Here is a 27,875-nt window from a genome sequence, read left to right as displayed (position 1 = left end):
ACCCGCCTGTGTCACTCCCCGTTCCCAAGAGCAGGATTTTGTGCTCAGCCCTCCCCGTGCAGCGTTTAAAACCTTGAGCTGCCAGTGTTTGCACAAGAAGAGCAATTAGTGAGTGGCTCTGAACAATGGTTAATTAATGTAGGAACAATGATATCTCGAAGGCTGCTGGATCGTCTCCTGCCCCCACCAGATGTGAGGTACAATTGGTCACTGGCTTGTAACAAATCTTGGTACAAAAAGTCACATTTTGTGTGGTTTGGAGACAGGCTGACATTCAGCTGTGTCCAGGACCTGCACTTCCCCGGAAATCTGGGAAGGCTGTGGATGTCCTTGGCTGCAGTTGCCCTTACAAGTGCAATTTTAACACTTTGTTAAAGGTTAAGGGTGGCTCTGTATAAAGATTCTGTTTTGGCTCCAATGTTATCAGTTAAATTGTGCTAGAAAGTTGGGAGTGTCCCATACCATTCATTCCTCATTCTAGGAACTAGGATTTCCATGTGGCATGTGTCTGGGAAATGAAGTGTCCAGGTTGTTACATACTCCTTTGTAATCCCTGTATGTGCTTTTGCTGAACCTTTAAGATCTTTGGTTTACATGGAAAAAATTACCATAACAGACAGTGGAAAAGACAGAGAATTCCTGCTGGTCCCTCTGATATTGCTCTTTTACTCCTTATTAATATTTCAGAATAATGAAGCCTTGTCAAGGCTTTTTAATTCTTCCAGTGGGGAAAAAACCCTGGATGTTTCTGCATGTGTGGATTTCATCCCACTGTATTTGATTTGCAGCCCGGAAAGCCACCTGTATCCTGGGCTGCACCAGAAGGATTGTGGCCAGCAGGTAAAGGAGGTGATTCTGCTCCTCTGCTCTGCTCAGGTGAGACCTCACCTCGAGTGCTGTGGCCAGGTCTGGTGCCCCCAAAATAAGAAGGAAGTGGAACTGTTGGAGCGAGTCCAGAGGAGGCCACGAAGTTGATAAGAGGCCTGGAGCACCTCCCCTATGGAGACAGGCTGGGAGAGCTGGGGGTGTCCAGCCTGGAGAGGAGAAGGTGGTGTGGAGACCTCACAGCACCTTCCAGGATCTGAAGGGGCTCCAGGGAAGCTGGAGAGGGGCTGTTCATCAGGAACTGGAGTGGCAGGACAAGGGGGAATGGCTTCACCCTGAGAGAGGGGAAATTTATGTTAAATGTACAGAATAAATCCTTCCCTGTGAGGGTGGGGAGGCCCTGGCACAGGTTGCCCAGAGAAGCTGTGGCTGCCCCATCCCTGGAAGTGTCCAAGGCCAGGTTGGATGGGCCTTGGAGCAACCTGGGCTGGTGGAAGGTGTCCCTGCCCATGGCAGGGGGGTTGGAATGAGATAGTTCTGCTGATGGTTGTAGCCTCCTGATCTTCTGGTTTGCACTTCTGGTGCACCTGACAGAGCAGGGGAAACTAAAAAAGCCCTACATTTAGGATAAAAATCCTTTACCAACAACCAAAACATCAGTGTGGTAACAATATTTTTCTCATACTGAAGCCAGAACTCAGCACTGTACCAGCTACTTGGGAAATCACTGAGAAAATTAAATCTATTCCAGCAGAAAACATCTCTAGGTGTAAATACAGAGCTTGTGTCCCGAGGCTTCAGCAAATCCAGCCTCTCATGCTCGTAAAGCCAAGCAAACAACATACTAAATCCCACAGTGTTATAGCTGTGTGTGATTCCTTCTGCTTTAAACCCATTTATGCCTCACAACTAATATCTCCCAACACACTGGGACCATTTGTGGGAGCTGGATATCTCACGCAGGAAAACCCAACCAACCAAATGCCAGACAGTGAAACTGAGAAGAGTGGCCACGTGTGTTAAAGGCAAGTTTCAGCCAAAATAATCTGGCTGAACTGAGAGATCCTCATCAGGTGAGAGAAAACCCACAAACTCTCACAGCAGTGCTAGAAATGCCAGTTACAGCTGGGCGATGCCCGGGCAGTTACCAAGTGTTGGCTCATGACAGATGGTCTCCCACGGTTTCATCATCCTGGGAAAGAGAGTTTTGAATGCTGAAATGAGGAGAGGCAGTGTATATTTTAGTCACACACCCAGAGAATCCCGCTTTTGCTTCAAAATATTACCTAGATTTGGTTAGGAAATGTCTCGTGTTCCACAGTGTTGTGGAACTTTGAGTGAAAACATTGGCTGGATCCCCTCAGATTAGATCTTGGCAACATTCTGAAATAAATAAAGCTATTTATGCAGCCCAGAGCTAGACCTGGGACAAGTATCTTGCTATCTAGACCACAGCCTCCTTTATTTTATGCTTTCCTATTGATTATAGATGATGAGAGTTATTTTTCAGTTGGCACATGGAGTGGTGAGGTTCTGAAAGTGAAATACAAACAAGGTGATGATTGACTGTGAACCTCAGAAGAAGATTTCTTGGTGAGGAGCAGCTCTGCAACTTGAATTTTTTCCTTATCCTCCTCTTTGTTAGTAGCAGAAAGTAGGGCAACCTCCAGAGGAACATCACAAAATTGATTCACAGATGAACCCTTTTCCTGTGCTATTTATTCTTTGTGAGTGTCTCAATCTCGATCCTGAAGTTTGAGATCCTTGGCTTGGCTTTGTTGGGTTTCATTTCACTCAGAATTTGGGTTTTTCCTGAATCTCATGTGTCATCCTGCAGAGTTCTCTTATACTAAATCTGGTAAAAGTCATAAAAAGATAAAAATGAGCATAAAAATGGACTAGGTCCTGAGTTGGGGTTTTTTTTTAGGGAGATATTAGCTGGAGTGAGACAGAAGATATTCCTAGGAATGGCAGAAGTGCTTATTTGAGAGGTTTCCCCACGCCAACTGCTATAAGGTCTATATTCAGATCTAACAGATTTGTTAAATCATCTGGGCTGAAATTTTCCAAGATCACTATTTGCCACAGGAAGAGGATTTTGGAAAAACTCCAAAGACTCTTAAAAGACCCCAAAAATCAACGCCTCGATTTTAGTGCTCATTCCACGTATTATTCTTCCTCCTTCCCTCCAGGAAGTTGTTTTTTTGAAATCCTGATTCTACCACTGATGAGAGAGAGGTTTTACTGAAGAAGACAGAACAGATAATATAATTAGTTTATTGTAACGCCCGTGTGCAACTGGGGCAAAACAAGGTTGCTCAGGGTACATTGATTCTATTGCTCTGTGACTTCATAACCCCAGAAGTGCTTGACTTCATAACCCCAGAGTTCTCTTAACTTAGCCTTTTTTGTCTATAATTGGCACTCAGGGGTCTCAGAATGCAGATCCTGAGGCAGGAATGTCTCTGGAATAAGGAGCTCTGGCCTTTCATTGGAGAGAATTCTGCGTGGAGGAGCTTTGATGATGGACCCTCAGCACCAGCTTAGTGCACTTGTTCTTATTTCTCTTTATTTATTGATATAAGACTTCCTGTAACTTCTCTGTTTACACCCAGTGGAGGGAGTGAAACCTGAGGGATGCAAACACTTCCCTGAAGAACTTTCTTGCATGAGGATGAATGTATTTTGTGGTGTAAAATTAAAACCTGATTTTAGGATACATTTATTTACAGTGAGGGTGGGGAGGCCCTGGCACAGGTTGCCCAGAGAAGTTGTGGCTGCCCCTGGATCCCTTAAAGTGTCCAAGGCCACACTGGATGGGGCTTGAAGCAACCTGGGCTAGTGGAAGGTGTCCCTGCCCATGGCAGGGGGTGGAAGGAGATGAGCCTTCATGTCCCTTCCACTCCAAACCATCTGTGATTCTGTGATCTGTCACTATCCCCATTAAAAGCAGCTGGTGGGCATTAATCTGTCTTCTCTGCATTTTATTTGTGTTACTTGGTGACATCCACTAAAGACAAAACAGTGGCCATTTTGGAAGAAGGGAGAGAAAATGAGACACACTGGGTGGAAACAACAGTCCCTCCAATCTCCTCCTTTACCCTGTTGCTTAAAACAGATGTTTTTGTTCAAAGACAGGCTTTTAACCAGGCACAGGCTCACCTTACCAACCCTTCCCCTCTTCCTTTCTTCCTCTCTGGTCTCTTCCCTCACTCTTACAAAATGCAGTTTCCAAATGCCCGAAATGGGAGATCCCTCAGGGCAAACCTGTTGCTGCAGTCACTGAGAAACTGGTACAGTTTTGTCTCCCACTCCTGTCAGATCCATTTTTGTGCTTTCCATTTTTCCCTCCCTAACTCTGTCCTGTGATTCCCCTCCCACATCTCTGCACACAAATAATACCTTGTCACTAGGCTGTCAACAAGTCCTCTCTGAATGCACGTAGCATCTAATGTCTTATGGCAGAAATTCCCTTCAGTGACAGAAGAGGCATTTTGCAGATGTGTTTTTTCCGAGTCAAAGCCATGGCATTGATCAAAACAAAAGTGTTTCCATCCTTGTTTTCACACAATTTAGCACGAGGTATTGCTAACTCTGGGAGAAGTGTTGATTTTTGTTTCCCCCCTCAGAGCTGTGTGATTCCACAGGACATCTGGGGAATCTTTGTTGAAGATGTACCAGGTATTAGTAGTTGTGATGAAAATTCTCACCTCTCCTGCCCCATGGCTGCTTTCAGTTTCAGTTGAGTCCTGCTGCTCCAGGTAGGCATAGCTACTCCAAAATGTGGATTTTGGGATGTGTACTGCCTGTCCTGAGAGGGAATTTCCCCCTCCCTGGAGCCTCCAGTGGTGGAACTGTCCCAATCTCCCTCCCTGCAGAACCATTTTCATCCCTTTGTTGCAATTCACCTGCGAAGATCACAGAATCACAGACTGGTTTGGGTTGTAAGGGATCTTAAAGATCATCTTATCCCAACCACCAGCCATGGGCAGGGACACCTTCCACTAGCCCAGGTTGCTCCAAGCCCTGTCCAACCTGGCCTTGGGCACTTCCAGGGATGGGGCATTGAAAAGATGCATTTTAGTGACCAAACATCATCCTTTGCCTCTGAACACCTTGTTCACCCATCACACCAGGGAATTATGAGCCCATGGCACAGCATGAAACTCTAAACCTGGAATCCACAGCCACCCCAAGACGAGCTTATCTTTAAAAAAAGGGGTTTAGATCTGCTTGGGTGAGGAGAAGATGTTGATTGAAAATAAGTTTGGTCAACCTTAAAGGAACTTTGCCTTTAGATATACGAGAACGTGTTTATCTTCTAGGTTTGATCTGAAGTTTTCTTTGTTTCTGTTTTGAAGGGGAGTGGCAGAACCCTTCACTGCTGGGATGACGCAACTTGTTTTCCACCTACATGGAATTAACTTTAAGTGTGTTTCTGTAACATCTATAAATACTGGAATAAACAACCAAATTAATTTTGTTCCCTGTCACAGCCCAAGCAGCTCCAAGTGCAGATGCAAAGTGGGATGGACAACTGCAAATACCTTTTCAGGAAGAGCTGATTTGCACTGTAAAAAAAAAAAAATATATATATATATTTTTAAAGATGTGTTGGAAGAGTTCATAGGGTGCTGAAGAACTTCACAAGAGATCAGAACAGGACAAAGAGCAAGTATCCCTGCAGGGGAGGGAACGGGCAGGCGGGACTTTTGCTGGTATTTTTATTTATAATCGTACTTCAAAGCAGTGGTTTCGTTCTGCAAGAAGTAAATAATGAATGGTGATATTTTTAACCTCCTACATAGACTCTGTGTTTCATCTACAAGAGGTCTGGCAGCATCCAGAGTATTCATGGCATCGTTAATGTGAACTGCTTGACTGCTTGAATAACAAGTGCAACTTAAAGCCATTTACTCGTGGGGATTCAAAGAACAGCCTGGACAAGAAAGAAGCACAATTATCAAGTTAATGTTGAAATCAGACTCTGATGAACTCTGTGAAGACAGGCTGAGGGAGCTGGGGGCGTTCAGTCTGGAGAAGACTGGAGTGACAGGACAAGGGGAATGGCTTTAAGCTGAAGGAGGGTAGATTTAGATGAGATATTATGAAGAAATCCTTCCCTGTGAGGGTGGGGAGGCCCTGGCACAGGTTGCCCAGAGAAGCTGTGGCTGCCCCATCCCTGGAAGTGTCCAAGGCCAGGTTGGACGGGGCTTGGAGCAACCTGGGCTGGTGGGAGGTGTCCCTACCCATGGCTGGGGTAGAACTGGATGGTCTTTTAAGTCACTTCCAATCCAAACAATGATTTTATGAGCCTTGCAATGAATCCTGTCCACTCTAAGGTGTTTTTTTTCTGTGCTAATAATACCCTCTTCCCTCTCGAAGTGAAGAACTGTAGAGGATACCTTGGACAAATCAAAGCAGTCTTGGCAGTGCTGCAAAAACTCTGATTTATCAGCAAGCAGCAGGGAGCTGTAATCAGATAAACTCTGTAGTTATCAGTTTGATTTCAAATGCCACCTCCTGCCCTAATGCCAACCCCAAAGGGCATGTGAGGTGGGAGCCTTTTACAGGGCAAACTGCAAAGCAGCACATCAAAAGCCAGTTGATGGGCCCGTGATAACAGAGGACTCCCAAAAGGCTGCCAGCACCTCATAGGAAATTTTTAAATACATTGTTCAGAAACAGTTCTGCCTGTGTATCACATTTCTGATTAAAAAGAATCCCTTTGTTCTCCTGCTTTAGAGAATATTTGCATGAAGCCTGGCTCCTGGTTGCTCGTGTTGTGGGAGTGTGGCATGAAACCCTCGCTGGGGGTTGTGTTTTTCACAGGGATCAGTCCTGATACTACAGGAGACTCTGGATGTGCTGCTGCTGGAGGCAGACCAAGGAAGAAATCCAGTGCAATTAAATTAAAAATCAGGAATTATTTTTTATTTCTTCTTCTTTTTTTTTTTCCCCCTGACATCCACAATTACTTGATTCTTGTGTTTGTTAAATATTCAAATATTCCTTAAGCTGGTGCATAGGTGGATGAAAGGCTGCTTGGAATGCCAGCACTGGAATGCCCAGGTACCTATATGGTGATGTTTTTTCTTCAGGACCTGTGGTGATAGGACAAGGAACAATGGGTTCCAACTGAAAGAGGGGAAATTTAATTAGATATAAGGAATAAATTCTTCCCTGTGAGGGTGGGGAGGCCCTGGCACAGGTTGCCCAGAGAAGCTGGGGCTGCCCCATCCCTGGAAGTGTCCAAGGCCAGGTTGGACGGGGGTTGGAGCAACCTGGGCTAGTGGAAGGTGTCCCTGCCCATGGTAGGGAGTGGAACTGGATGATATTTACGGTCCCTTCCAATCCAAACCATTCCCTAATTCTGTGATTCTGTAAGCAAGACTTTAAAAACGATCATTTGCTTCTATTTAGTTTTATAATTGAACCAAAGTAATTTTTCCAGACTCATCAGACCTCTGCAGAGCCTGAATGTCCACGTTGGTTTCCCTTCTTTCCTCTCTTCCTCTCTCCCCTTCCTTAGAGCTTCAGTTCCTTCCACACAGAAAATCAACACTTCCTGGCTTTTATTCTTTGAAACACTCTGCAAGTGTTTAATCCTGAAAATATCTGGGATTAGGACAGATTAATGTTTGGAAAGCACAGGAATGCTGGGTGGTGCTGCTTAGGTGTCAAACTTTATCAGGAAGTGCTGACACCTGTATTTGTTCAAAAATCACCAGCAAAGCACATGACAGTGATTTTTTTTTTAAGAATAAATGCAGAATTACTCTGATTTATCTCTGTTATTATTTTTTGGGAAATCTCTTCTCATACTTTCACAGCAACAAATACTAGAGGTCATTTCTCTATCTGAGAAAACACTTTACCAAAGAGAAAATGGTGTCTTCACACATAGAGCTTGGTTTTGGAGTGAAAAAAACGGGAATATTCTGAACCAACCACAGTTGGCAGCACTGTCTGTGAACCCAGGTAGTGGCAAATGTTGCTGGAGTTTATATTGCAAGTTAAAATGTCAAACTCACCAGACTCCTCACAAGCCCTGGGGAGCCTGGAGCTGCCACCAGCTGGTCTCTGCCTCTTGTATGCACTTGCTTCGTGCCAGAGCTTTGTTCTCAGTCCAAGTCCTGATGGCATAAAGCTCCTTTATTCCCTTTTTTGTTATCTATTTTCCATATCACTTATGTGTAGTTGCCCCAGCAGGAGGGATAATTTTCTGAGAAAGAATATCAGGATTTCAGGGAGGATTTCAGAATATCAGGGAAGTTATTCTGCCCCTCTGCCCCCTCAGGTGAGACCCCCCCTGCAGAGCTGCTCCAGCCCTGGGAACAGCACAGGGAGGACATGGAGCTGCTGGAGAGAGTCCAGAGGAGGCACCAAGATGAGCAGAGGGATGGAGCAGCTCTGCTGGGAGGAAAGGCTGGGAGAGCTGGGATTGTTCAGCCTGGAGAAGAGAAGCTTTGGGGTGACCTAATTGTGACCTTCCAGGACCTGAAAAAGTGACAGGAAAGATGGAGAGAGACTATTTCCAAGGGCCTGGAGTGACAGGACAAGGGGGAATGGCTTCACACTGACATAGGGCAGGGTGAGATGGGATACTGGGAATAAATTTTTCCCTGGGAGGGTGGGGAGGCCCTGGCACAGGTTGCCCAGAGAAGCTGTGGCTGCCCCATCCCTGGAAGTGTCCAAGGCCAGGTTGGACAGGGTTTGGAGCAACCTGGGCTGGTGGAAGGTGTCCCTGCCCATGGCTGGGGGTGGAATGAGATGACATTTAAGGTTCCTTCCAACCCAAACCAGTCTGTGATTCTGTGATTCTATGACTTAACCCCACAGAGGTAGTTTTACCCCTTTTGCAGCCTATTCTGGGGTCTCTCAGATATTGAAGTTAATCTGCTGTGTTCTGGACAGAAGAGCAATATTCCTTCACAGGTGACAGAACTGAAGCAGAGACTTCATCTTACACTTCAAATTTTGTGACAAGGCTAAGGAATGATTTGAGTTATTTGCTGGTTGGTTTGGATTTTTTTGCTGTAGTCTGGTACTTTATCTGTGGAAAATCATTTCTCCTCTTCCTGATGGCTGACCTGTTGATCTCCTCATCTTAGGAAAGAGCAGACACCCATGCTGATGACAGGCTGACTCATTTCAAAGCTTTTCTGTGACAAATGTGATTAATTACTGACAGGCAGGAGACGGGATTGCATCCTTCAGACAGGGAGAGGGGCCTGGGACACAGAGGACCTGCAGTAAAAGCAGCTCTAGGAAAGGATGCTGAGGCTGAATTTTATCCTCTGTTGTTTCCATGTCTGAGACAAAGAATCAGTGGAAGGAGAAGTGGAGGCACTGACATAAAATGTGTGTGTTGCTGGAATGAGGTAAGGATTTTTAGGATCATGTGTGATCCCTGCTATGCTGAAGGACACACAGTGATGATATTTACTTGCTCCTTACACTGTAATACAACTATAATTAATAACTCTTTCCTCTCTTCTCCCTCCAGAGAGTCACTCTGTAGCCCAGGTCAGCCCAAGAACACTGAAAAAGCCATGGCTGAGTGACAGATACCATCACCAGGGGCAGGAGGGACTTTGATGCTGTTCAGCATTGGCTGCAGCAGCAAGGAGACTCCAATCCCATCCAATTGTGCCTTGATCCTGTTTTCTCTGAGGGAATCACAGCTTTGCTTTTGCTAAAGACAGGAAACACAACAGTTGGCACTGGAGGAGGGATTGGAGCTCTCTGTAAAGATTCCACCTCCAGAGTGATGAAGTGAGCTTGGAGATGGGAAGGCAGAGGTGATGCTTCCCCCAAAGGGACACAGTGTAAGAATCACCTGTTTTTACCTAAAGGCATAATCCAAATAAGCATCAGAATTGCAGTCCCACAGACAAAATGGCCAGTGTGGTTCCACAGCTGAGGGAGAGCAGGCTGAGAATTACAGCCTGTGTTTGCACAGAGGTGAACTGACCTACTCATCCCTCATTTAAGTGAGTGTTCTTTCCTTTCAGGCATTAGGAGACAGATCCTAAAATGGAGCAAAGTGGGCTAAGTCTGTTGCAGTCAGCAAAACTACTCTTATTTACCCCAGCTAAGAAAGAGCAGGATTTTCCAGCTTAGAAAGGGTTTGCTGGAGGAGGGATTGTAAAGGAGGCTCTGCTGGTTGGGTGGGCACGTGTCTGGAAGTGCTGGAGTACGTGCAAGGCTTTTCTCTGCCTACAAAACAGAAACCTGCAGGCGTCACTTCACGGGGGATTTGAAAGTCGGGCTCACAGCAATTCATTTTGCACTGCTTGAGTAACCAGCTTCAGTGCACAGTCCTGCCAGCTTAGCCTTGTACAATTGAAACTATTCCCCAAAGACCTAAGCTGTCTGGAAATATTCTTGAATACGGGATATTGAAGTGCAGTTGAGCAAGAATATCAACAAGGAGCTGTTGCCCTTGGGCTCTGGTCCAAAAAACAAAGTCTCTGCAGTGTTACCTTTGCACACCCTGGCAGAGGCAGGTGGGACAGGCAAGATCATGTAAAATATTAGCAGGTGAGGGAATGAAATGTTAGTCCTGACCATGTTCTTGCATACTGATATCACAGCCAAACGTGGAGCTTTCTGGGGAAGGAGGGAGGTCAAGACCCTCTAGAGGAGATGGAAAATAAGTGCATTGAGGTCAATATCAAGCCAAAATTCAGTTATCTCTTAACAGGAAAATTCAAGTTCAGGGTGCTGTAACTTCCCTGACATGTAGAGGTTGGGGTGACCAGTTCTTTGTAGGGAAAAATGAGTGGCAGATTTGTTGAATGAACTACTCTGAGTTTCAAGAGGAGCTGATCCCTGCCTGTCACAAGGAAGCATCAATGACATTGGTTTTCTCTAGTGACTAGCTGGGGTGCTTCTGGCTGGCAAAGAAGTTTCAGTAAGCTGCAATTAAGGTCAGGATACCTAATAAGCTTCTTTTAACAAACAGGAACCCAAAACCAGTTGAAGTCCTGACAGGATGATTTATCCTGTAACCTCCCAGTGAACACAAGGGTGACAATGAGCAGCTGCCTGAAAGCAGGAGCCAGTTCAGCTTGAGAGTTGGAAAAAACATTGATCTACAGAAAGAATTCTGAATAAAAAGGCTGGAATTATTGACATTTGAGTTATGGCAGTGATGCCAACTTCCCCCTTTTCTCCTAGGGCTGGTGCTCTGACACTGGGGCCTCTCTGGGTGCCAGCAGTGGGAACCTGAAATTCTGCTTTTGTGCAGTTTGTAGAGGTGTCAGCTTTACTGCCCCCACAACATGGCTAACAGCTGCTCCAAGAGCCTTTTTGGGTCTCAGCATCACTTACAATTGACTTGTTTGACAATGTGACATGTTGAATCAAATTCTAGGCTTGTGACAAGAACTGCTGGGCATCCTGGTGTGTCTTGTGGATGGACAGCAAACATCTCCTGTATAGTAGGATCATGACACTTTATTTAAAAAACCACAATGGATCAATTGTTTTCTCTCAGAAAACAAATTCTCCTAGAGTTCTAGAATGGTTTGGGTTGTAAGGAACCTTAAAGATCACCTCGTTCCAACCATACCTTCCACTAGTCCAGGTTGCTCAGAACTCCATCCAAAATGACCTTGGATGAGAGTTTGATCCCAATGAAAGTTTTTGTTTTTGACATGTCATTATTACATCACTTCTTGACATGGCACAGAGGATCAAACCTTACCAAGGTGCAGCAAAGTGCACGGTGCAAGATGTTACCAGCCTGAAAAATCCACCTCCTTCTAATGTAGTGAGTGAATCATTTGCAGCTTTAGGTTAATCTGATGCCAGTGTCCCCGACTGGTGCACCTGTGCCACAGAGGCACCTGGATGAGCTGGATTTAGTGATGATTGTAAGCACTGCAGGACTGCACCCCTGCACAGATGTTTGAATCTTTATCTGCCAGCTGCCCTTGAACAGAGAATATTGCTGAGAGGGAAACACAGGCTTCATTTCCCTGTTCTGGCATTTCAGAATACTTGAATTGCAGATGTTATCCTACTTTATAAAGCACCCACACAGACTGGGCTTGAAAGGGGCTGCACTTTTGTTGTGCCAGTTTTCTCTGCCCTGGTTCATCTTTCCGCCGTAGACGGGGACGTCGAACAAAGGCTTGTGGTACTTTCTAGGTTCTCCTTTCTGTCATGTCCCTGGGATGTGTGGCTCAGAGCTGATTTCAAAGTATTCAGCCCCATGGCTTTTGAAACGTGGCAGGTCTCTTTTTATTCAAACATGTAGAACAAGTGTGTTACAAACAGGCTCCTGCCGTCGTTCCTGTTGCCCTCAGCGATGCTGAATAGGAATCATCCAGTAAGCAAGATAAAAAATGACATCTTTACAATGTGAGGCTGCTGTTCATCCCTGATGTTAAATCTGGGCAGCCAGCACCTCTACACACCCACTTCTGTGTCTGTTATACACAACACGTGAAGTTGTTTTGAGATTGAATGTGGGAAATACAGGTCACAGCATCCAAAAAGGGAAACTCGTTGGGTTAAAGGTTGGACTCGATGATCTTAGAGGGCTTTTCTAGCCCTAATGATTCTGTGATTCTAAAGGTAGAAATATTTTTTTAAGTTTTACTTTAAATGTTCCTTAAAACGAATCTTTGAGTAGAAGCCAGACTGGGGGGATTTTATGTGAGAGAAAGGCCTTTGTCTTAACCCTGGTGATCCCTGTTGGGAAGGTTACAGGTGCATGTTAGAAACAGCAAAGCTTCAAAGGATGATCTGAGATCTGATTAGGAAAGAAGCATTTTTTGTTGCCTCTCCTCATCACATCTCTCTGAATTCTCCAGAGGAGTTCCTGACTTGTTCACTACCTGCTACCTGGGGTGTGGTGTGAATCAACATCCCCAACACGACCTGCAGTGCCACAGAGGTTATGGGGGATGGCCTGAGAGATGTTTCAGGTAATGGCCAGGCCAGAAGACACATACTTGAATCCCAGAATCAGAGCACATGGCACAGGATTGTGTGCAGATGGGTCTGGAATATCCCCAGTGAGGAGACTCCACACCCTCTCTGCTCTCTGTTCAGGGCTGGGTCACTGCCCAGCAAAGAAGTTCTTCCTCCTGTCCAGCTGGAGCTTCCTGGGCATCAGTTCCTGCCTGTTCCTGCTGTGCCATTGCTGGGTCCCCCAAGCAGAGCCTGGGCCATCCTCTGCCCCCTCCCTGCAGCCCCTGATGGAGATTTATAAGATCCCCTCAGTTAGGTCTGCTCAAGGCTGAAGAGGTCCAGCCCTCCCAGCCTGTCCTTGTAAGAGATATTCTATAAGAGGCAGATGAGTTCAGTCTTCAAGTGTTGCCAAATTAAATAAACATCAGTATGTTAGAATGAAGAGAGGATTAAATTGGGAATGGGTTTAACTTCAGCTCATGACTTGACCCAAAGGCCTCTTTGCTGGCAGCTGCTCCAAGGAACTTTGCTCAGTGTCCTGGTGCTGTAGTTGTGGTGTACGTGGAAGACAAGGTTTGGAGACCTGGCTTTGGATGTGATTTCCAGGCCTGTGGTGAATGGAGAGCACCTTTGGTGTAAAGCTGCTCCCTGTTGCCATGTGCAAATTGCTGCCACAGGGCCCACTGCAGTCCTAGAGCAGAGATCCCATCTCTCCCCATTGCTACCAAACAATTTGTCCACAGCCAGAATCAAAAAGGAATTAAATTTTAATGGTTTCTCTGGGACCATCACTCTGTGGGCTCATCTGCAGTAGGGAGGTTTTCACATGTACACTGGTGACCTAGCAGGGTGGGCCTTATAAAAGCTTAATAAGCTTAATTAAAATAGGGTTCATTAGGAAAGGAAAAAGAGACAATAATACAAGGAAAGTCTGTGGGCCTGGATAATCTGCTTCTTTATGTTCATCAGATTGGAATGATGGGAAAATCCATGCCTTGAAGGCAGAGACTGGGCAGTCAATGAATGTGATTGACAGTGCCTGTAGCTTGGAATTGCTGCTACAAGTGACTGTAAATGAATCATTAGTGGAGGAGGTGAAGGGCAGGAAATTTTTGCTTAAAACCCTGGAGCAGGTCTGTGCTCTCATCACAGAGTGAGCTGTTCTCATTTTCCACTTCAGCAAAGGTCTGAGCTCCAAAACACTGGCTTTGATATGTGCAAATCTCAGGGGGCATGATGTAAAACAATTTCTTCAGCCTTAGTAGTCTTGGAAATCCTTCTAATGCAGAATATGCTCTTAATCCTTTTTCTTCATTTGTCTCTCCCCTGTATTTGCTCTATCTGCTTTAGTCATCCCTTACAAGCCTCCATCTAACTGTGCTCCAGCACAGATTTTCTTTCTGTAGCTGCTTTGGAGCTCCTTGTCCTGCCCAAAGTGACCTGTATGAATTGATTTCACAGCACAAAGTTCCTTTTATATCACTGTACTCTATTGGGTGACTTCCCAGTTTTCTGGGATGGTGCTCTGTGGTTAGGTGTTAATTGGACCCTGATAATATAATAGCACTCCATTCCTAATACAATTTTGGAAACATTCCAGTACAAATAACAATAAAGTTAGAAAACATGTTGTAGGCATCATACCTGTGCCATTCAACAATTTATTTCCAGCCATGCAAAACAAACATCGTGTACTTCAGCTACTGCATAGAGCAACTTCATAAAGCAATGACCCTGTTCAGTCAGTTAAAGTGACACTGCTTTCCTAACATTTAAATAATTTAAGCACTGGAGTTTTATTTATATTCAAAAGAAATAATTTGACTGGGAAGCTCATGTTCAGTTTCTTGCCTTGGTTTGAGTTCCTCCTTGCATTCTGGTGAGAGCCAAACCTTTAATTGTGCTGTGATTTATCTGCTCAGTGCTCTGCTTGTGTGCCCTGAAATGAAGGGTTCAGTGTGCTGTGCTGGTGAGGGCACGGGAAGTCTGGAAGAGGGAGGAATTGAAGGCAGGGCTCCCAAATCTCGGGCTGGTGTGCTAATCAATGAGCCATCTTTGTGAGTCATTGTGCACCTCACTCTCCTGCAGAGCAGTGACACAGCAGAGCCTTGTCTCGCTGCATAAAGACATTAGACATGATGAGCCACTCCAGCCCTTCCTGAGAAAAGCACATTAAAGCAGCTGGGGTGATTAACTCTAGAGGATGTGGAGGATGAGGACCTGGATTCTGCTTCACACACGGAGACTGGCACAGGCTCTGCTCAGTTCATCTCTGAACTGACAAAGGCAGCTGAGACCGAATTGAAGCTAAAGGTTGGTTAAGCAGAAACGAGAACTGCAGGGGAGCACTTGCAGTGTTCATTTGGAAACACAAAAAAACCTGTTCTGAAAAGGGAATGGTTCTGTCAAAATCAGTCATCTGGAAGCTGCCACTTCCAGGGACACTTCAAGGACCTGGATGCTCTGAACATTCATCAAGTGGGAGTTGGAGACCCAGATCCTGTAGTTAACTCAGCGTCAGACTGGGAAACATGGACAGTCAGCTCTCTCTGCTTCTGATGTCAGTGCCTAAATCTCTACATTTTCCCTAGGATTTGAACCTTGGTGGAATTTAAAAGCGAATGGATTTCGTGAAGTTTGGCCCTGGTGGCCCAGTAAGTGCAAGGTGTGAAAGATCAAGCCCTGAAAGCAGAAAGATTTTTGCTGTTACCACCACTGCGAAAAGAGGTGCTTTCAGGCACGTATTTCACATCAAAGATTTAAAGAGCTGGTTTGTATTTACTTTCTGGCATTATGTGGAGCACAAATAGCAGGCAGCTCTTTTTTTATATTCCATTTCAGAAGCTCTGCTCTTTGATCTTTAAGGCAGCACTGGAAATATCTCCTGGACCAGAGGCCTTTTCCTACTCCAGAAATGAGTAAACTGAAGCGTGGAAGAGTGAGAATATGACAAACACAAGGTGAGGGGTTAATGGTCAGGGATTTCTGAACCAAGTGGATCACACTCTGGAGAACTCAGATAAGTGTAATGAGGCAGCTGTGAACGACCCACAGGAAAACAGGGGCAGTTGATGAGATTGAGTTGTGAGTACCTGTTATAAGAGAAAATAAGAGCTGAGAAAAGCCTTTGACTGAGCTCAGTCAGGACCAGGTGGTACAAGAGCAGATGTTGCTGGTGATTTTCAGGGGAGGGTCTGGGAGATCAGGGCAGGCAAGTTCTGCAGGAGCCTTTGCTGTGTCCTGCGTGAAGACGAAGAAGGACAACCAAGAGTGTGTCATAACCAGCCTGGATGGAATGTGCAGCATGTGGGATCTTGTGAAGGAGACAGATGAGTGTTGCAAAGCACTTAAAGTGCTGGGAATGTCTCTGTTGGGTCACTGTGCCCTATTTGGGGTATCTCATAGCGAGAAGGAGGGGAAAAAGAGGATTTGGAAATAGAAATTACTAGAAAAAACGATCAAGTCAGGGAGGACAGAACCTTCAGTGCTAAGAAGAATTCAGAAAACTTTTGACAAACATTTGCCTCGTGTTCTCATAATGGATCCTGCTTGGCCAAGGGGATGGAACAGGTAATTTCCTATTTCCCTGTAGCTCTGTTTTCCAGGACTTTATGACTCTCGTTGATCTACTGCAGATCTGCAAACTCTCTGCTCTGTGGTGAGGGTAAGGAAGCTTTTGCACAGTGAATAGCACCTAGAAAGCATTCAGGATTGAAAAAAATTAGTTCATATGACAGCAGAGCAAAAGTCTCACAAGGCAGCTGTGATGGGTGAGAGAACTGATGACCCCAATAGGCTTTGTGAAACCCTGACCTCAGAGTGGGACCTGAGAAATATCCAGGTAGAAAGAGAGATTTGAGTACAGGACAAGCAGAGGTAGTTCAGGCAGACAAAGTTTGGGTTCTGACCCTATTGCTTTTTCCTCATTTGGGGGTGTTTTGCAGTTGTTTTTTGAGAAAACAAATCATTTGACCCCACTCCTCTTTCAGATGTGTGTGTTGCCATCCTGAAAGGTACCAGATAGTCCATGGTGCAACAAGCAGAAGGGTAAGAAAAACTGCAGGAATTCTGTTTGCAGAAACTCCAAAACACAAAATCTGGGGCTTGTTCCATGGTGAAACTCCTGTGCCCCCACAGAAGGTTGTGTTACAGAGCAGGGCTGAAATCTGTGGGGTCTCCAGGCACAGCCCTCCCTCTGCTCTGCTCTGCTCTCCAGATGAGCTCCTGGGAAGTGCCAGAGAAGTGGAAGGGTCTGTGCCAGGTGCCATCAGTGGGTTGGACATCACATCAGATGGGGCACACTTTGTCACAGGTGAGGGGGTGGGTAAAACCAGAAAAGAGGAGATCATGCCAAGACCAGGAAAAGCAGAGCAGTGAAGCCAGGATCTCAGAAAGGAAAGAAAACATTAAAAGGAGAGGTCAGCTGAAGGGGAAAATAAAATGAACCACTGAAGAAAACCACTTAGAAAAGGGCTGTGATTCAGCCTGGGGAGATGCTGAGGTTCAGTCTTGCAAGGTGTAATGTAAAGGTGAAGACAGGGCTCACACCTCTCTGGGGAATGCAGGGTTTCCTCGTGCCCTGCTCCTCCTTTAGTTCAGTGGTGTTCTCCGTGCACTCCAGTGATTTGTTCGAGTGACCTACTCCAGAATCCTGGCAGCCTGTCAGGTTACAAGCAGGAATGACTGCAGGCTCCAGCCAGCCTCAGGCTCACATGTTCCCCACCAGTGTGACATCTCCTCTGGGAGCCCAGCCCTCGCACAGGGGAGCTGTGGGAGTGTGTACCTTGGCTTGAGCTAAAACCCACGGATTTACTGTCAGTTCTTTTTGATTAACCTGGTAAATGAATGTTGGTTAAGAGTATTTTGAAGGCCCTCTGTGTTACTGGCACCAGTTGCTGGCCAGAGCTCACTGGCCAGACCCCGAGTGCTGTCCTGGCACTGACTGCACTTCAGCTGGAAAGAAGTAGTTGTTGCCATAATGCCCAAAGCAAAATATCCCACCCTGCCCAAGTCAAATGGGTGTCTGAGTATTCCCCTGACTGTGGGGATAAGGGGAATGGCCTTAAGCAGAAGGAGGGAAGGTTTAGATTCGGTATTAGGAAGAAATTCTTTAATACAAGGGAGGTGAGGCACTGGCACAGAGAGGTTGTGGACTCCCTGTCCATGGAAGTGTTCAAGGCCAGGTTGGACAGGGCTGGTGGTCTAGTGGAAGATGTCCCTGCACATGGCAGCACATGGAATGAGATGATCTTTAAGATCCTTTCCAACCCAAAGCACTCTGGGATTCTGGGATTCCAGGTGGTGCCAGTCTGGTCTGGGATTCCCAGGTTTGCACAAACAGCTGGAGCAGGAGCTGTCAGGCTGCTGCTCCCCCAGCCAGTCCAAGTGATCCTTTTCTCTTACAGCTGAGGTAATTCTAAAGCATTTTTACAATAAGAGGGGACACTATTTTTATATGGAATACATTTATCAGATTCTCCAGAGAGCCCCTATAGCACTGACTAAACAGGTCTGACTTTTTCAGGGCAGCCACGAATCTGCTGTTCCTTTTAGACTGTTGTGAAAGGTTTCATCACTTCTGAAAATCGTCTTGGCTGTTGTTGTAACACTTACATGTTGTTACTGCCACCTTTCCTGATAGTCTTCTGGCACAGCCTGACTTGTATCTCTGCTCAGTTTTGTAGGCTCTCTCTTGCTTTCACGTGGTCTCTTCTCCCTCCCCCCTTCTCGCCCTGCCTTTAATGAATGACTTGTTGTGTAAATTCAGTCTTCTGTGTTTATTTTAATTTGTCTGGTCCTGATTAAGGAAAAAGCCCTCAGCTCCAACTCTGGCATTTAACTGGGAAGCTCTTTTGAGTCAAGATTTTAAATCCACATTCTCAAAGGAATACAAGGATGTCGGGGCTTCTTCTTTTGCTGTGTCCAATTTAAAACTCTCTTCAGGGGACTGGTTTTCAAGAGTGAGAGTGCAGTCAGTTCTGAAAATGCCTGGGTGTTTCCAGCTAGACACACTCAAATTCCTGGTTGCTTGCCTAATTTTTCAAACAGGCTCCAAATTTCCATGGAATAGGTATTTGTACTTTTACTTACTCAATATCATATCTAGTATTAAAAGCAACAGCTCTCAAGATACTGTTTGTTTAAAGATCAGTGTAGGCAGCAGCCTGTGTAGTGATGCAAGTGAAGTGAGTATTTCTCTTGCAGGCATTGAAGACCTGTGAGAATTCTGTCATCAATTAAAATGCAGCAAAATGTTGCAGTCCTTAATGTTAAGGATTTTAGATGTTTTAGTTAATAAAGATAATGTACAGGCAGTGACAAAATAGGTAGTGTCACACCTGTACTGACAGTATTAGCTGTTCTGGTAGGCAAAGGAGGACAGGGATTTAAAGGTATGATTGCTCATTTTCTTCATTTTGTGCCACTAAAAATGTTTCCTGCTCATAGCACAGTAAAGGTGGATCATTTTGGACTGGACTGGAGGGTATCTGTGCACCTCTGTTGTCCATCAAACACTATGCAAATATATTCCTTCTGGCTGAAATATCTCTGCTCTCATTAACAGAGCCTTTAGCAAAGGAATTAAGTCATTCCTTCCTCTTTCCCTTTGGAGCTGAGCCTTGATGCTCTGCAGCAATAAACACTCCAGCAGGTTCTACAAGCTCGGCAGCAACGCTCGCTGTGGTTTGGAAGGCAGGATCCAACCACTGGAATGTGGGACAGGCAGGCAAAATGTTTGTGCTTGTGCTGGGGGAACACAGAGGAGCAGTGGAGCCTGTGAGAGCCAACCAGGCAGCCCTGAAGACCCGTGTCACCACCAGCTGCTCAGGGTGCAGGACGGGAGATGCAGAACACTGTCTGTCAGAGCCCCACCTCAGCAAAGCCACTCTGTCCCCACCAGATCACACCAAACCTTCACTGCAGCTGTGGGGAGGATCCAGGTGGCCACTGGAGAGCCACAGGCCTGTTTTGGTGTGGCTGCTCCCAGGCTGTAAAGACCAGAGCCCTGGACTCTCCTGCTGCTCCAGCTGGTTCTTCACACCCCAGAGGCAGCAAAGTGAGACGGGCGTTCCTGACTCCCCTGGCCACTGTCACCCTCTGGAGCTGTGGCTGCCAAACCACACTTTCTGTTTGTGACAGCAGCCAGGCAGCTCAGGCTCTGAGCCTTCCACCCTCCAGACTGGAAATCTGGGAGCAGAGGTTCTTTGGAGGAGCCCTGTCCTGCTCAGATTGCTTTTGGGTGGGAAGCAACGTCACTTTATTGAAACCAGGGCAGATTTTAGACAGGGACACCAGCTGAGTTCTCTTGCTGCAGTGTAGCAGCTGATGTAGGTCACTGCCCAGGGTGATGGTCAGTGGCAGCAGCAGCATCTCCCCTGTCCTGTGGCACACCACACCCCATTAGCCCCCCAACCCCAGTGTCCATGCACAAGGCTGTGCCATCACATCCTTGCTGCTGTAGGGGCAGATGATTTGGGGCACATTCCCACAAAGGAAATAGTGGTGATAACCCCACAGGTTGTGACTGCAGGTAGCTGTGTGACCTTCCAGGCTTGTCCAGAAGTGCTCAGCCATGTGGCAACTTGGCAGCACCTCTTCCCCCAGCACAGCCTTGTCCCTCCCAGCACATCTCACGAGTGCTAAGAGCTCTGCACGCTCCACACCAGCGCATCCCAGGTCCCCAGGGAGCCCCTGGAGCAGTACAAATGGATGTGACCTACATGAACAACTCCAGGAGCAGATATGCACAGCAACCCGTGCTGCTCCTTGCCAGCGGCCGGCTTGTGTTTGGCAAACACGAGCTGCAGTCCCAACTTCCTCCTTCTGCACTGCCTGGCAGCAGGCACGTTGTGTTGTACAGCAGGAATGTGTCATTAGGCTGTCATGAGTCATGAAGAACAGCTGGTGGATAATGGAGATCTCCAGCTCCTGTGTGCAGGATCAGCCATAAGGAGTGTGCTGGGGATGGCAGTGCCCCCGTCTATGCCCAGGCAAAGGCAGCTGATGCTGCTCCAGTCGTATCCGCAGAAGCAAAGAGGTGTCACTGGCAGAAGATGTGTTTGCACACCCGCTGCATCTGCTCCTGACACCTCAGCCCCCACATCTTGCCAAATTTTGTCTTGCAGAAATGCACAGGCACTGTTGTTGCACCACCTCCCCTACGCTGCCTTCGCTGACCCCAGAGATGTCAAAGCGGAGTTAAATTCTGGCCCCTGAGGGCCTGGGGTCTGGATGAGGGGAATATCAGTGAAAATCAGGAATGTACTAGGTTTTGGAAATGGCTTTATTTACTATTGTGTGGGGAAATAAAAGAAAGTTGTGTTAAACACATCTCAGTGCTGTCCAACTCTCAGGGAAAACAGCCATCGGCTCTCGGCGTTGGGCCAGGGAGGGACACCCAGCCAGCTGTGCCATCAGTGCTGGGATAAGAGCCCTTGACCAGTAAGAATTTGGCTCCAGCCCCCTGATGCCACCCCCACAGTGAGTTCTTTCTCCCAGGTTCAGGCCATGGACACCACTGAAAGGCTTCACCCTCCTCGCCTTCCTGTTCTCGGCACAAAAGGGGTTTTACACACTAAGGGGTTTTAACACATGAGCATCTGAAATTCATTTTTGTTGTTGGTTTTCACATGCCTCAGCACCTCGTGGCATCTGCTTGTGTGGAGATGGATTCCCTGGTGCTCATGCCCTCAGGTGCCCAAATGCACAGCCGAGCTGGGATGATGCACCAGGAGGAGTCCCCCCTCCCTGGGCTAAACGGGGGCAGCAAGTCCCTGGGGAATTCAGCCCACCAGAACCTTTCCAAGGAAGGCCACAGCATGGATATCCTGCTGGAGGCTGCAGGGCAAAGCTGTTGTGGTGTCCCAGCCCTAAACAATGGGATTTAGCAGGAGGCATCCCCTTGATCTGGCAAGGAGCAGGAGGTCTCCACTTGGTCCCTGGATCTTTGGCCACTGCCCTCTGCTCTGTCCAGTCAGTCTGGACTTTGCAGGTCCTTCAAGGCTTGTTCATGTGCATCCTGCCTGCTCCCTGCCTGCCTGCTCCCCATACTGCCCAATGCCCAGGCTTTCCTCTGCCAGGCAGTGGGCAGTAAGGGAGGGATGGCATTTGGCTCTCTTCTCCTCCAGCAGCTCCCAGACCAGCTGGCTGGGAGCTGAAGGTTGAACAGTGTTTGCCAATCCTCTGGAGAAGGAGGACACCTCCTTTTGTGGTGCAGGTCAGCATCTCCAGCCAGGCAGGCCATGGATCTCTTGAGAGACCTGTGATGAATTCCAGTGGCCACAAGTGATGGCTCTGTGGAGATCCCTGATGGGTGGTGTGTCCATACCCTGAGGTTGTAGGAGTTCTACTAGGAAAGGGGGGAACTCCTGCTGCCTGTTACAGTCTTGAGCACTTACAATCCCCTTGTCCCCCTGGACATGCCTTCCCTGGCTGCTGGCCCATAGCTGAGACCCTGGAGACCCACTTACACTGGAGCTGAACCAGCTCCTCACCCTTCCCTGTGGACATGCCTCCCATTGCCTCACACTGGGTTTCTGCTGGTGCTCCCAGCTCTGCCCTGTTGCCAAGCCATGTAGTTTCATGTGTGTAGCTCTGGAAGGTGGTTTATTGATCCTGGAGATACCCAAGGTGTGAGACTGATTTCCAGCTGAGACCTCAGAGCTCCCCCAGCCTGACCTGGGGGAGCCTCAGGTGGTTTCCACAGCACAAACCCTGCTCGGTGCTGGTGTATCAAGGCTCAGCTGCCTCTTCTCACCCCCGGGTTCAGTGCTTGCTGGGGAGATCCCATCATCTCAGTTCAGGGGGATAATGGGTGGAAAGAGCCCGGAGACACCTGCTCAGTGAAGCAGCCAGGGATGGTAGAGATGCATTAAAACCAGAGTGAAATTGCTGCAAACAAAGTGCAGAAGTTCCTGCAGCTCGGGGTTATCTCCTGCTTTCATGTTCTGAACCGATGGAGCATGTTCATGGCTGTTCACCAGCACGAGGCCAGGGCCCTGGAAAAGCAGCTTTTACCTGCCTTGATGCTGTCCCTCCTCAAACACACTCCCAAAAAAGGCAGGCCCCATGCATCTTTAATCGGGGCACTAAACAACTCAGCTTGCTATCTATAATTTAATCCTACTTGGAGAGGCTGGAAAAGGAGGTGTTTCGGCAGGGGGGAGATTCCTCTGCCTGCCTTTCAGCCATAAAACTGGTGCAGGCAGGGAGAGGGGCAGAGATACAGGAAGTGAGGGGGCAGAGGGGCAGGCAGGGAGAGGGGCAGAGGTGCAGGGAGGGAGAGGGGAAGAGGTGGAGGCAGGAAAAGGGCAGGGAGAGGGGAAAAGATGCGGGCAGGGAGAGGGGCAGAGGTGCAGGTAGGCAGGGAGAGGGGCAGAGGTGCAGGCAGGGAGAGGGGCAAAGGTGCAGGGAGGTAGAGGGGAAGAGGTGGAGGCAGGAAAAGGGCAGGGAGAGGGGAAAAGATGCGGGCAGGGAGAGGGGCAGAGGTGCAGGCAGGCAGAGGGGCAGAGGTGCAGGTAGGGAGGGAGAGGGACAGTGGTGCAGGCGGGGGGGGGGTAGAGGGGCAGTCAGGGAGAGGGGCAGATGGGCAAGGAGGAGAGGGGAAAAGGTGGAGGCAGGAAAAGGGCAGTGCTACAGGCAGGGAGAGGGGCAGAGGTGCAGGCAGGGAGAGGGACAGCGAGATGGAGAGCATCCAGAGCAGGTTGGTTCCCCCAGAGCCGCTCTGCCTCCCCCCCTCACCTGCCCGCGGGCTGCGAGCCCCGGCGGCGGGATGGGGGTTGTTGAAAGCAGTTTCCACTCCGGCGCACAGATGTTCCCAGCCCGTGCCAAGAGAGCGGGAGAGGCTTAAAGAAAGAAAACATTGTCCTATGGCAAAGCCCAGCGAGCATGTAGGAAGATTTCTCCTTTTTTGTTATAACCATTATGATTTGGCAGCGTGAAAATGGATTTCTCTCGGGCCTGAATCAGCTCAGCTCCAAACTATTCAGGATTTTATCCCAGTGCTCATCCCAATATCCAAGTGCCTCCCTGGCATGGAGGCTCATGCCCAGCCAGAGGGAACATTTCTAGTGCCATCCTGTCACCGTGTCTCCCTAATCAAACCCAAACTGTCCGTGTTTTTATATTCATCCCAGCTGTCTGGTGTCCAAAGCACTGGGACAATTCATGCCATAACAGCAAGGAATTTTCCATAATAGTGACCAAGCATTTCCCCCTTTTCCTTCTTCCCCCCCTCCCCCCCCCCCACTTTTCCCCTGCTCTACATTTGCTCCAAGGTCTAAGCCTGGTACAGAGAAAACAGGAGCTGGAAAGGCAGAGGCTGGAGACAGCCAGGAGATCCCAAAAAAGGCATTTTAGGGAGAAAGTGCTGATGCAACCCAGTGGTGCCGTCGTGCTGCAGCACCAATAAATATTTGATTTAGCCTGAATAGGAAGGCATCGCATCTGGAATGATCTGAGAAAGAGGGAAGATCACAAATACAATATTATTGAAAGGAAGATTAGCATGGTGAGCATTCCTGGAGCTCACCCCAGCGTGCAAATTGCCTTAGATTGGAATAAACTGGTGTTACCTGTTGGAAAGGTACCACTGGCTGCACTGGGCTGGCTGGGCTGTGCTGCCAGTCAAAGGATGCCTGTGCCTGGTGCTTGGAAAGACACTGAGATAAAAATCCAACAGATTTTTAAGTCCTTGGCTGACGTGTGCTGTCAGCATTCCCTGCCCTGGCCTTGCTGGGCACAGCTGGGGGGCTGACAGGGCCCTGGGAAAGCCACTTTCATTACCCCATACTTTCAAATTCTGGCAGGTTTGTGGTTTTTTGACTTAGCTGTGTTTTGCTGTCACATTTTAGACTCTTCCTCTTTCATGTGTTCATCAGGTCTCACTTTCCATCCACCCCCTTCCAACAAACACCGGGTTCTGATCCGACTCTCTCAATCCGTTCCCACCTCTTGGACTATCCACTCCCCTCACTTTTTCCTTCAGTTTTTCCTCGCTTTCTTTAACAAGTTGCTCTGGATTTCTGGTTCCACTTAGCTCAGCATTAAGCCCTGCTCGGGTTCCCTCCCTCACTCCCACCACCGCTGTTCTGGCTCGTGTGGGATGCTACTGGGCTCGAGTGTCCAGCCAAAACCAACCAGAGAGAAACAACAAGTACTTTCCTTTTCAGTGAGCTGGGAGTTTTCTAGAGCCGATAAACCCATTCTTCCCACACTGCATGAAGCACAACCTGCCTTTGTTAAATAATTCAGAGAGAAAAAATCCCCATGTCCTCATGCAAACGCTCTGGTAGAACCCAGTTTCCATCTCCTCAGAGTCTAGAGCAGGGTTTGCAGTGGATGGGCCTGTGAGCAGGGCCAGGAATCTGCTGGAGGTCCCAGGGAGTGCTCAGGACTTTGCTTTATGGATTGTGACCTTTGTATAGGATAAGGGAGACTAATATTGAGGATGTATTTCCCAAAAGAGCATTTTATCTACTGGCCTGATAAAGATGGATTTCACAGCTCTCTGGCCAGGAGGATGCTGAGAAATGAGCTTTAACTGTGGGTTCAGAGCCAGTTCAAGAGTCAAACCTCTGAACTCAGGAGTGTTTGTAGCTGGAATTTTTGCTCAGCTTTGGTGCTGACTTCCTTGACTGCCTGGGACAGTGAGACCCCCCCAGTGCCAACAGCTTTCCTTAGCCATGCTGGGAGCAGTGAGCCAACAAGGTGCTGGTGGGTTTATCCAGGAGCAGATCCTGCACAGAACCACCACACCACATCCCACCAGCCCAGGCCACCCAAGGGTGGGCACCACCCCACCAGGCAGGGCTGCTTCCTGCCGTCATTCCCACCTCCTTGGGAGGAAAGACTGAGCTGGCCCCAGGGCAGCAGCCCCCTGAGATAGAGACCTGGATAACTCCTAGAAGGGGGCTGCTTCCCTGGGAGGCCTGGCAGGGGTTCACCCCACCAGTGCCAGGCTCTCGGGGGGCATCCCGTACCCATCAGGGCTGGCTGTTGGTGGGAGGAAAACTTCAGCTGGGCTCAGCCCTCTCTCCTCTCTGGATAAGCAGGGGCCACTCGTGGTAGAGCCATCCCCAGAGGATCCATGGGTGGCTGATCCCCCTCCATCAGCTCAGCATCGCCAGGACATGATGGGTTTAGTCTGACATCACTCCTGGCCCCAGAGGCAGCGCACAGCCCTCTGCTCTCCTCCATGCCCAGCACACTGACAGCTGCCAGCCCTGTGTCCCCCAGGGGAGTCACCATCTCCTGCCACCACCCTGCCTGAGCTCACAGCCCCCAGCACAGGGACACCTGGCCTGCAGGGAGGAGGGGTCATGACACCTCCATCCTTTTGGTCCATCTCTTTTGAAGTCACATCATCACCAGCTGTGTCCAGGGCAGGGCTTGCAGCACATCCCTGTGCCTGGGGTGCTGGTGGTGCCTCATTCCTCTGCAGGGCGGGGAAGGTGGTGGGAATGCTGCCTGGCACAGCAGATCCTTCCCTGGGACATAGGGAGATGCTGCTGGATGCTGCCAAGGCCTGCAGGGATGGAAGAGCCTGCAGCATCCAAAATCAAGCTTAGCCCCCCCAGAGACCCCCTCCCCGGCTCAGCATCAGCCTTGGCAGTTCCTGAGGGACAGAAGAGCTGCTTGGCTGCAATGGGGCCACTGCCACCCCCCTGCCCTGCAGTAAGGTGACACTTAGTGGCCACCCCTGCCTGGCAGAGGGACTTCCTTCCTGCTCTGTCCCTTCCCAGCCCTGTGGCCCTGAACAGCAGCTGCTGGGATGTGCTGGGTTCATTGGTACACTGGGCAGCCCTGCTACCTCCCATCTCTGCTCCAGGCTGTTATCCCAGAGGGTTGGTGGGAGCCATCAGAGCAGTCCTGGGTGAGAGTTCATCTCGGGGCTGCTGGCAGAGGAGTGCAGGTGCCAGCCTCATGTATCTGGGCTGACTTTGGCAATTTGAGTCCCCCAGAGCTGTTTGAAGAGAAATGTGCTGCTGTGGGGCTGTGGGTGAGTGGAAGGCAAGTTACTGCAGAAACAACTGGTCCTGCTGCAGACCCTCTCCTTGTGCTGGCATGGTGCCATGGGACAGGTCCAGCTGGACCAGGGCACTAATGCATCTGAAAGCTGCCTGTAAACCCCACGGTGGGTTTTCTCTGCTGAAGGTGCTGCAGATGGAGAGCAAGGAGCTGACCTGGTGGTTTCGGACATCCTTCATCCTCTCACCAAACAGAGAGGGCTTGGGAAGCACCATCCCTCCCCAGACAGGCTCTGCCAGACCCCAAATGGGCACCTGAGCGTGGTGCCAGATGGTGCAGGGTGGGAAGGAGGTGGGCAAAGCCTCCAGGCTCTGCCAGCGCTGGGTTGGCAACCCTCGTTTCGTGTCTCTGTGTGGAGGAACCCTCGTTATGTGCCAAAACCTCAGTGTGGTGGGTGCAGAGGTGATCATTGTCCCACTGTCCCAGCTGAGAACATCCAGAGGTGGCAGAATTGGGGCATCTCACAGTCATCCTGAGGTGATGCTGAGGGCAGCAGGGCAGCACCTGTGGAGTACGGCTGGGATTCCTGGGAAAATCCAGGGACCGTGGAGGGGGCAGAGGGCTGGGGTACCCGGGGTGATGCTGGGGGTGGAGGGCTGGGTCACCCCAGGGTGATGCTGGGGGTGGAGGGCTGGGTCACCCCAGGGTGATGTTGGGGGTGGAGGGCTGGGTCACCCCAGGGTGATGCTGGGGGTGGAGGGCTGGGGCACCCGGGGTGATGCCGAGGACACCAGGCAGGCGGGGCTCGGCCGCCCGTGCCGCCAGCGGCAGCTCCCCGCTCTCCCCGCTCTCCCCCCTCCTCCTCCTCCTCTCCGCTCCCTCTTCCTCCTCCTCCCGTCTCCGTCTCCCTCTCCCGAGCCAGCCCGGCCGGGGGAGGAGCCGGCCGCGCACAAAACCTCCCGCCCGGCCCCTCCGGGCCCCGCACCGGCACCGGCACCGGCGGCGCCCAGCGCCCGCCCGGGGCCATGAGCGCCGCGGCGGGGCCGGGGCTGGGGCCGGCGGGGCCGGGGCAGGGCTGGGGCCGCCCGCGGCCATGAGCGCGGCGGGGACGGGCACGGGCGGCGGCCCCGGGGGGCGGCGGCGGCCCCGGGCGG

The 27,875-nt window shown here is 49.1% G+C and overlaps 1 protein-coding gene across 1 annotated transcript; it reads left to right on the top strand.

Annotated features, from left to right (window-relative positions):
* Positions 1–147: 147 nt before the first annotated feature.
* On the top strand, positions 148–27,750 carry CFAP52 (cilia and flagella associated protein 52). The gene is given in 10 exon segments (XM_051798084.1): positions 148–197; positions 789–840; positions 1,772–1,839; positions 10,535–10,668; positions 13,723–13,800; positions 13,803–13,854; positions 15,940–16,086; positions 16,698–16,800; positions 16,891–17,065; positions 27,644–27,750. Coding segments are annotated over 10 exon segments (966 nt in total).
* Positions 27,751–27,875: the final 125 nt, after the last annotated feature.

The sequence above is a fragment of the Manacus candei genome, unplaced genomic scaffold (genome assembly GCF_025592945.1).
Source record: "Manacus candei isolate 608988 ecotype Guabito, Panama unplaced genomic scaffold, ASM2559294v1 h1tg000047l, whole genome shotgun sequence".
NCBI classification, from domain to species: domain Eukaryota; kingdom Metazoa; phylum Chordata; class Aves; order Passeriformes; family Pipridae; genus Manacus; species Manacus candei.
This window is presented reverse-complemented; position numbering and strand designations above follow the sequence as displayed.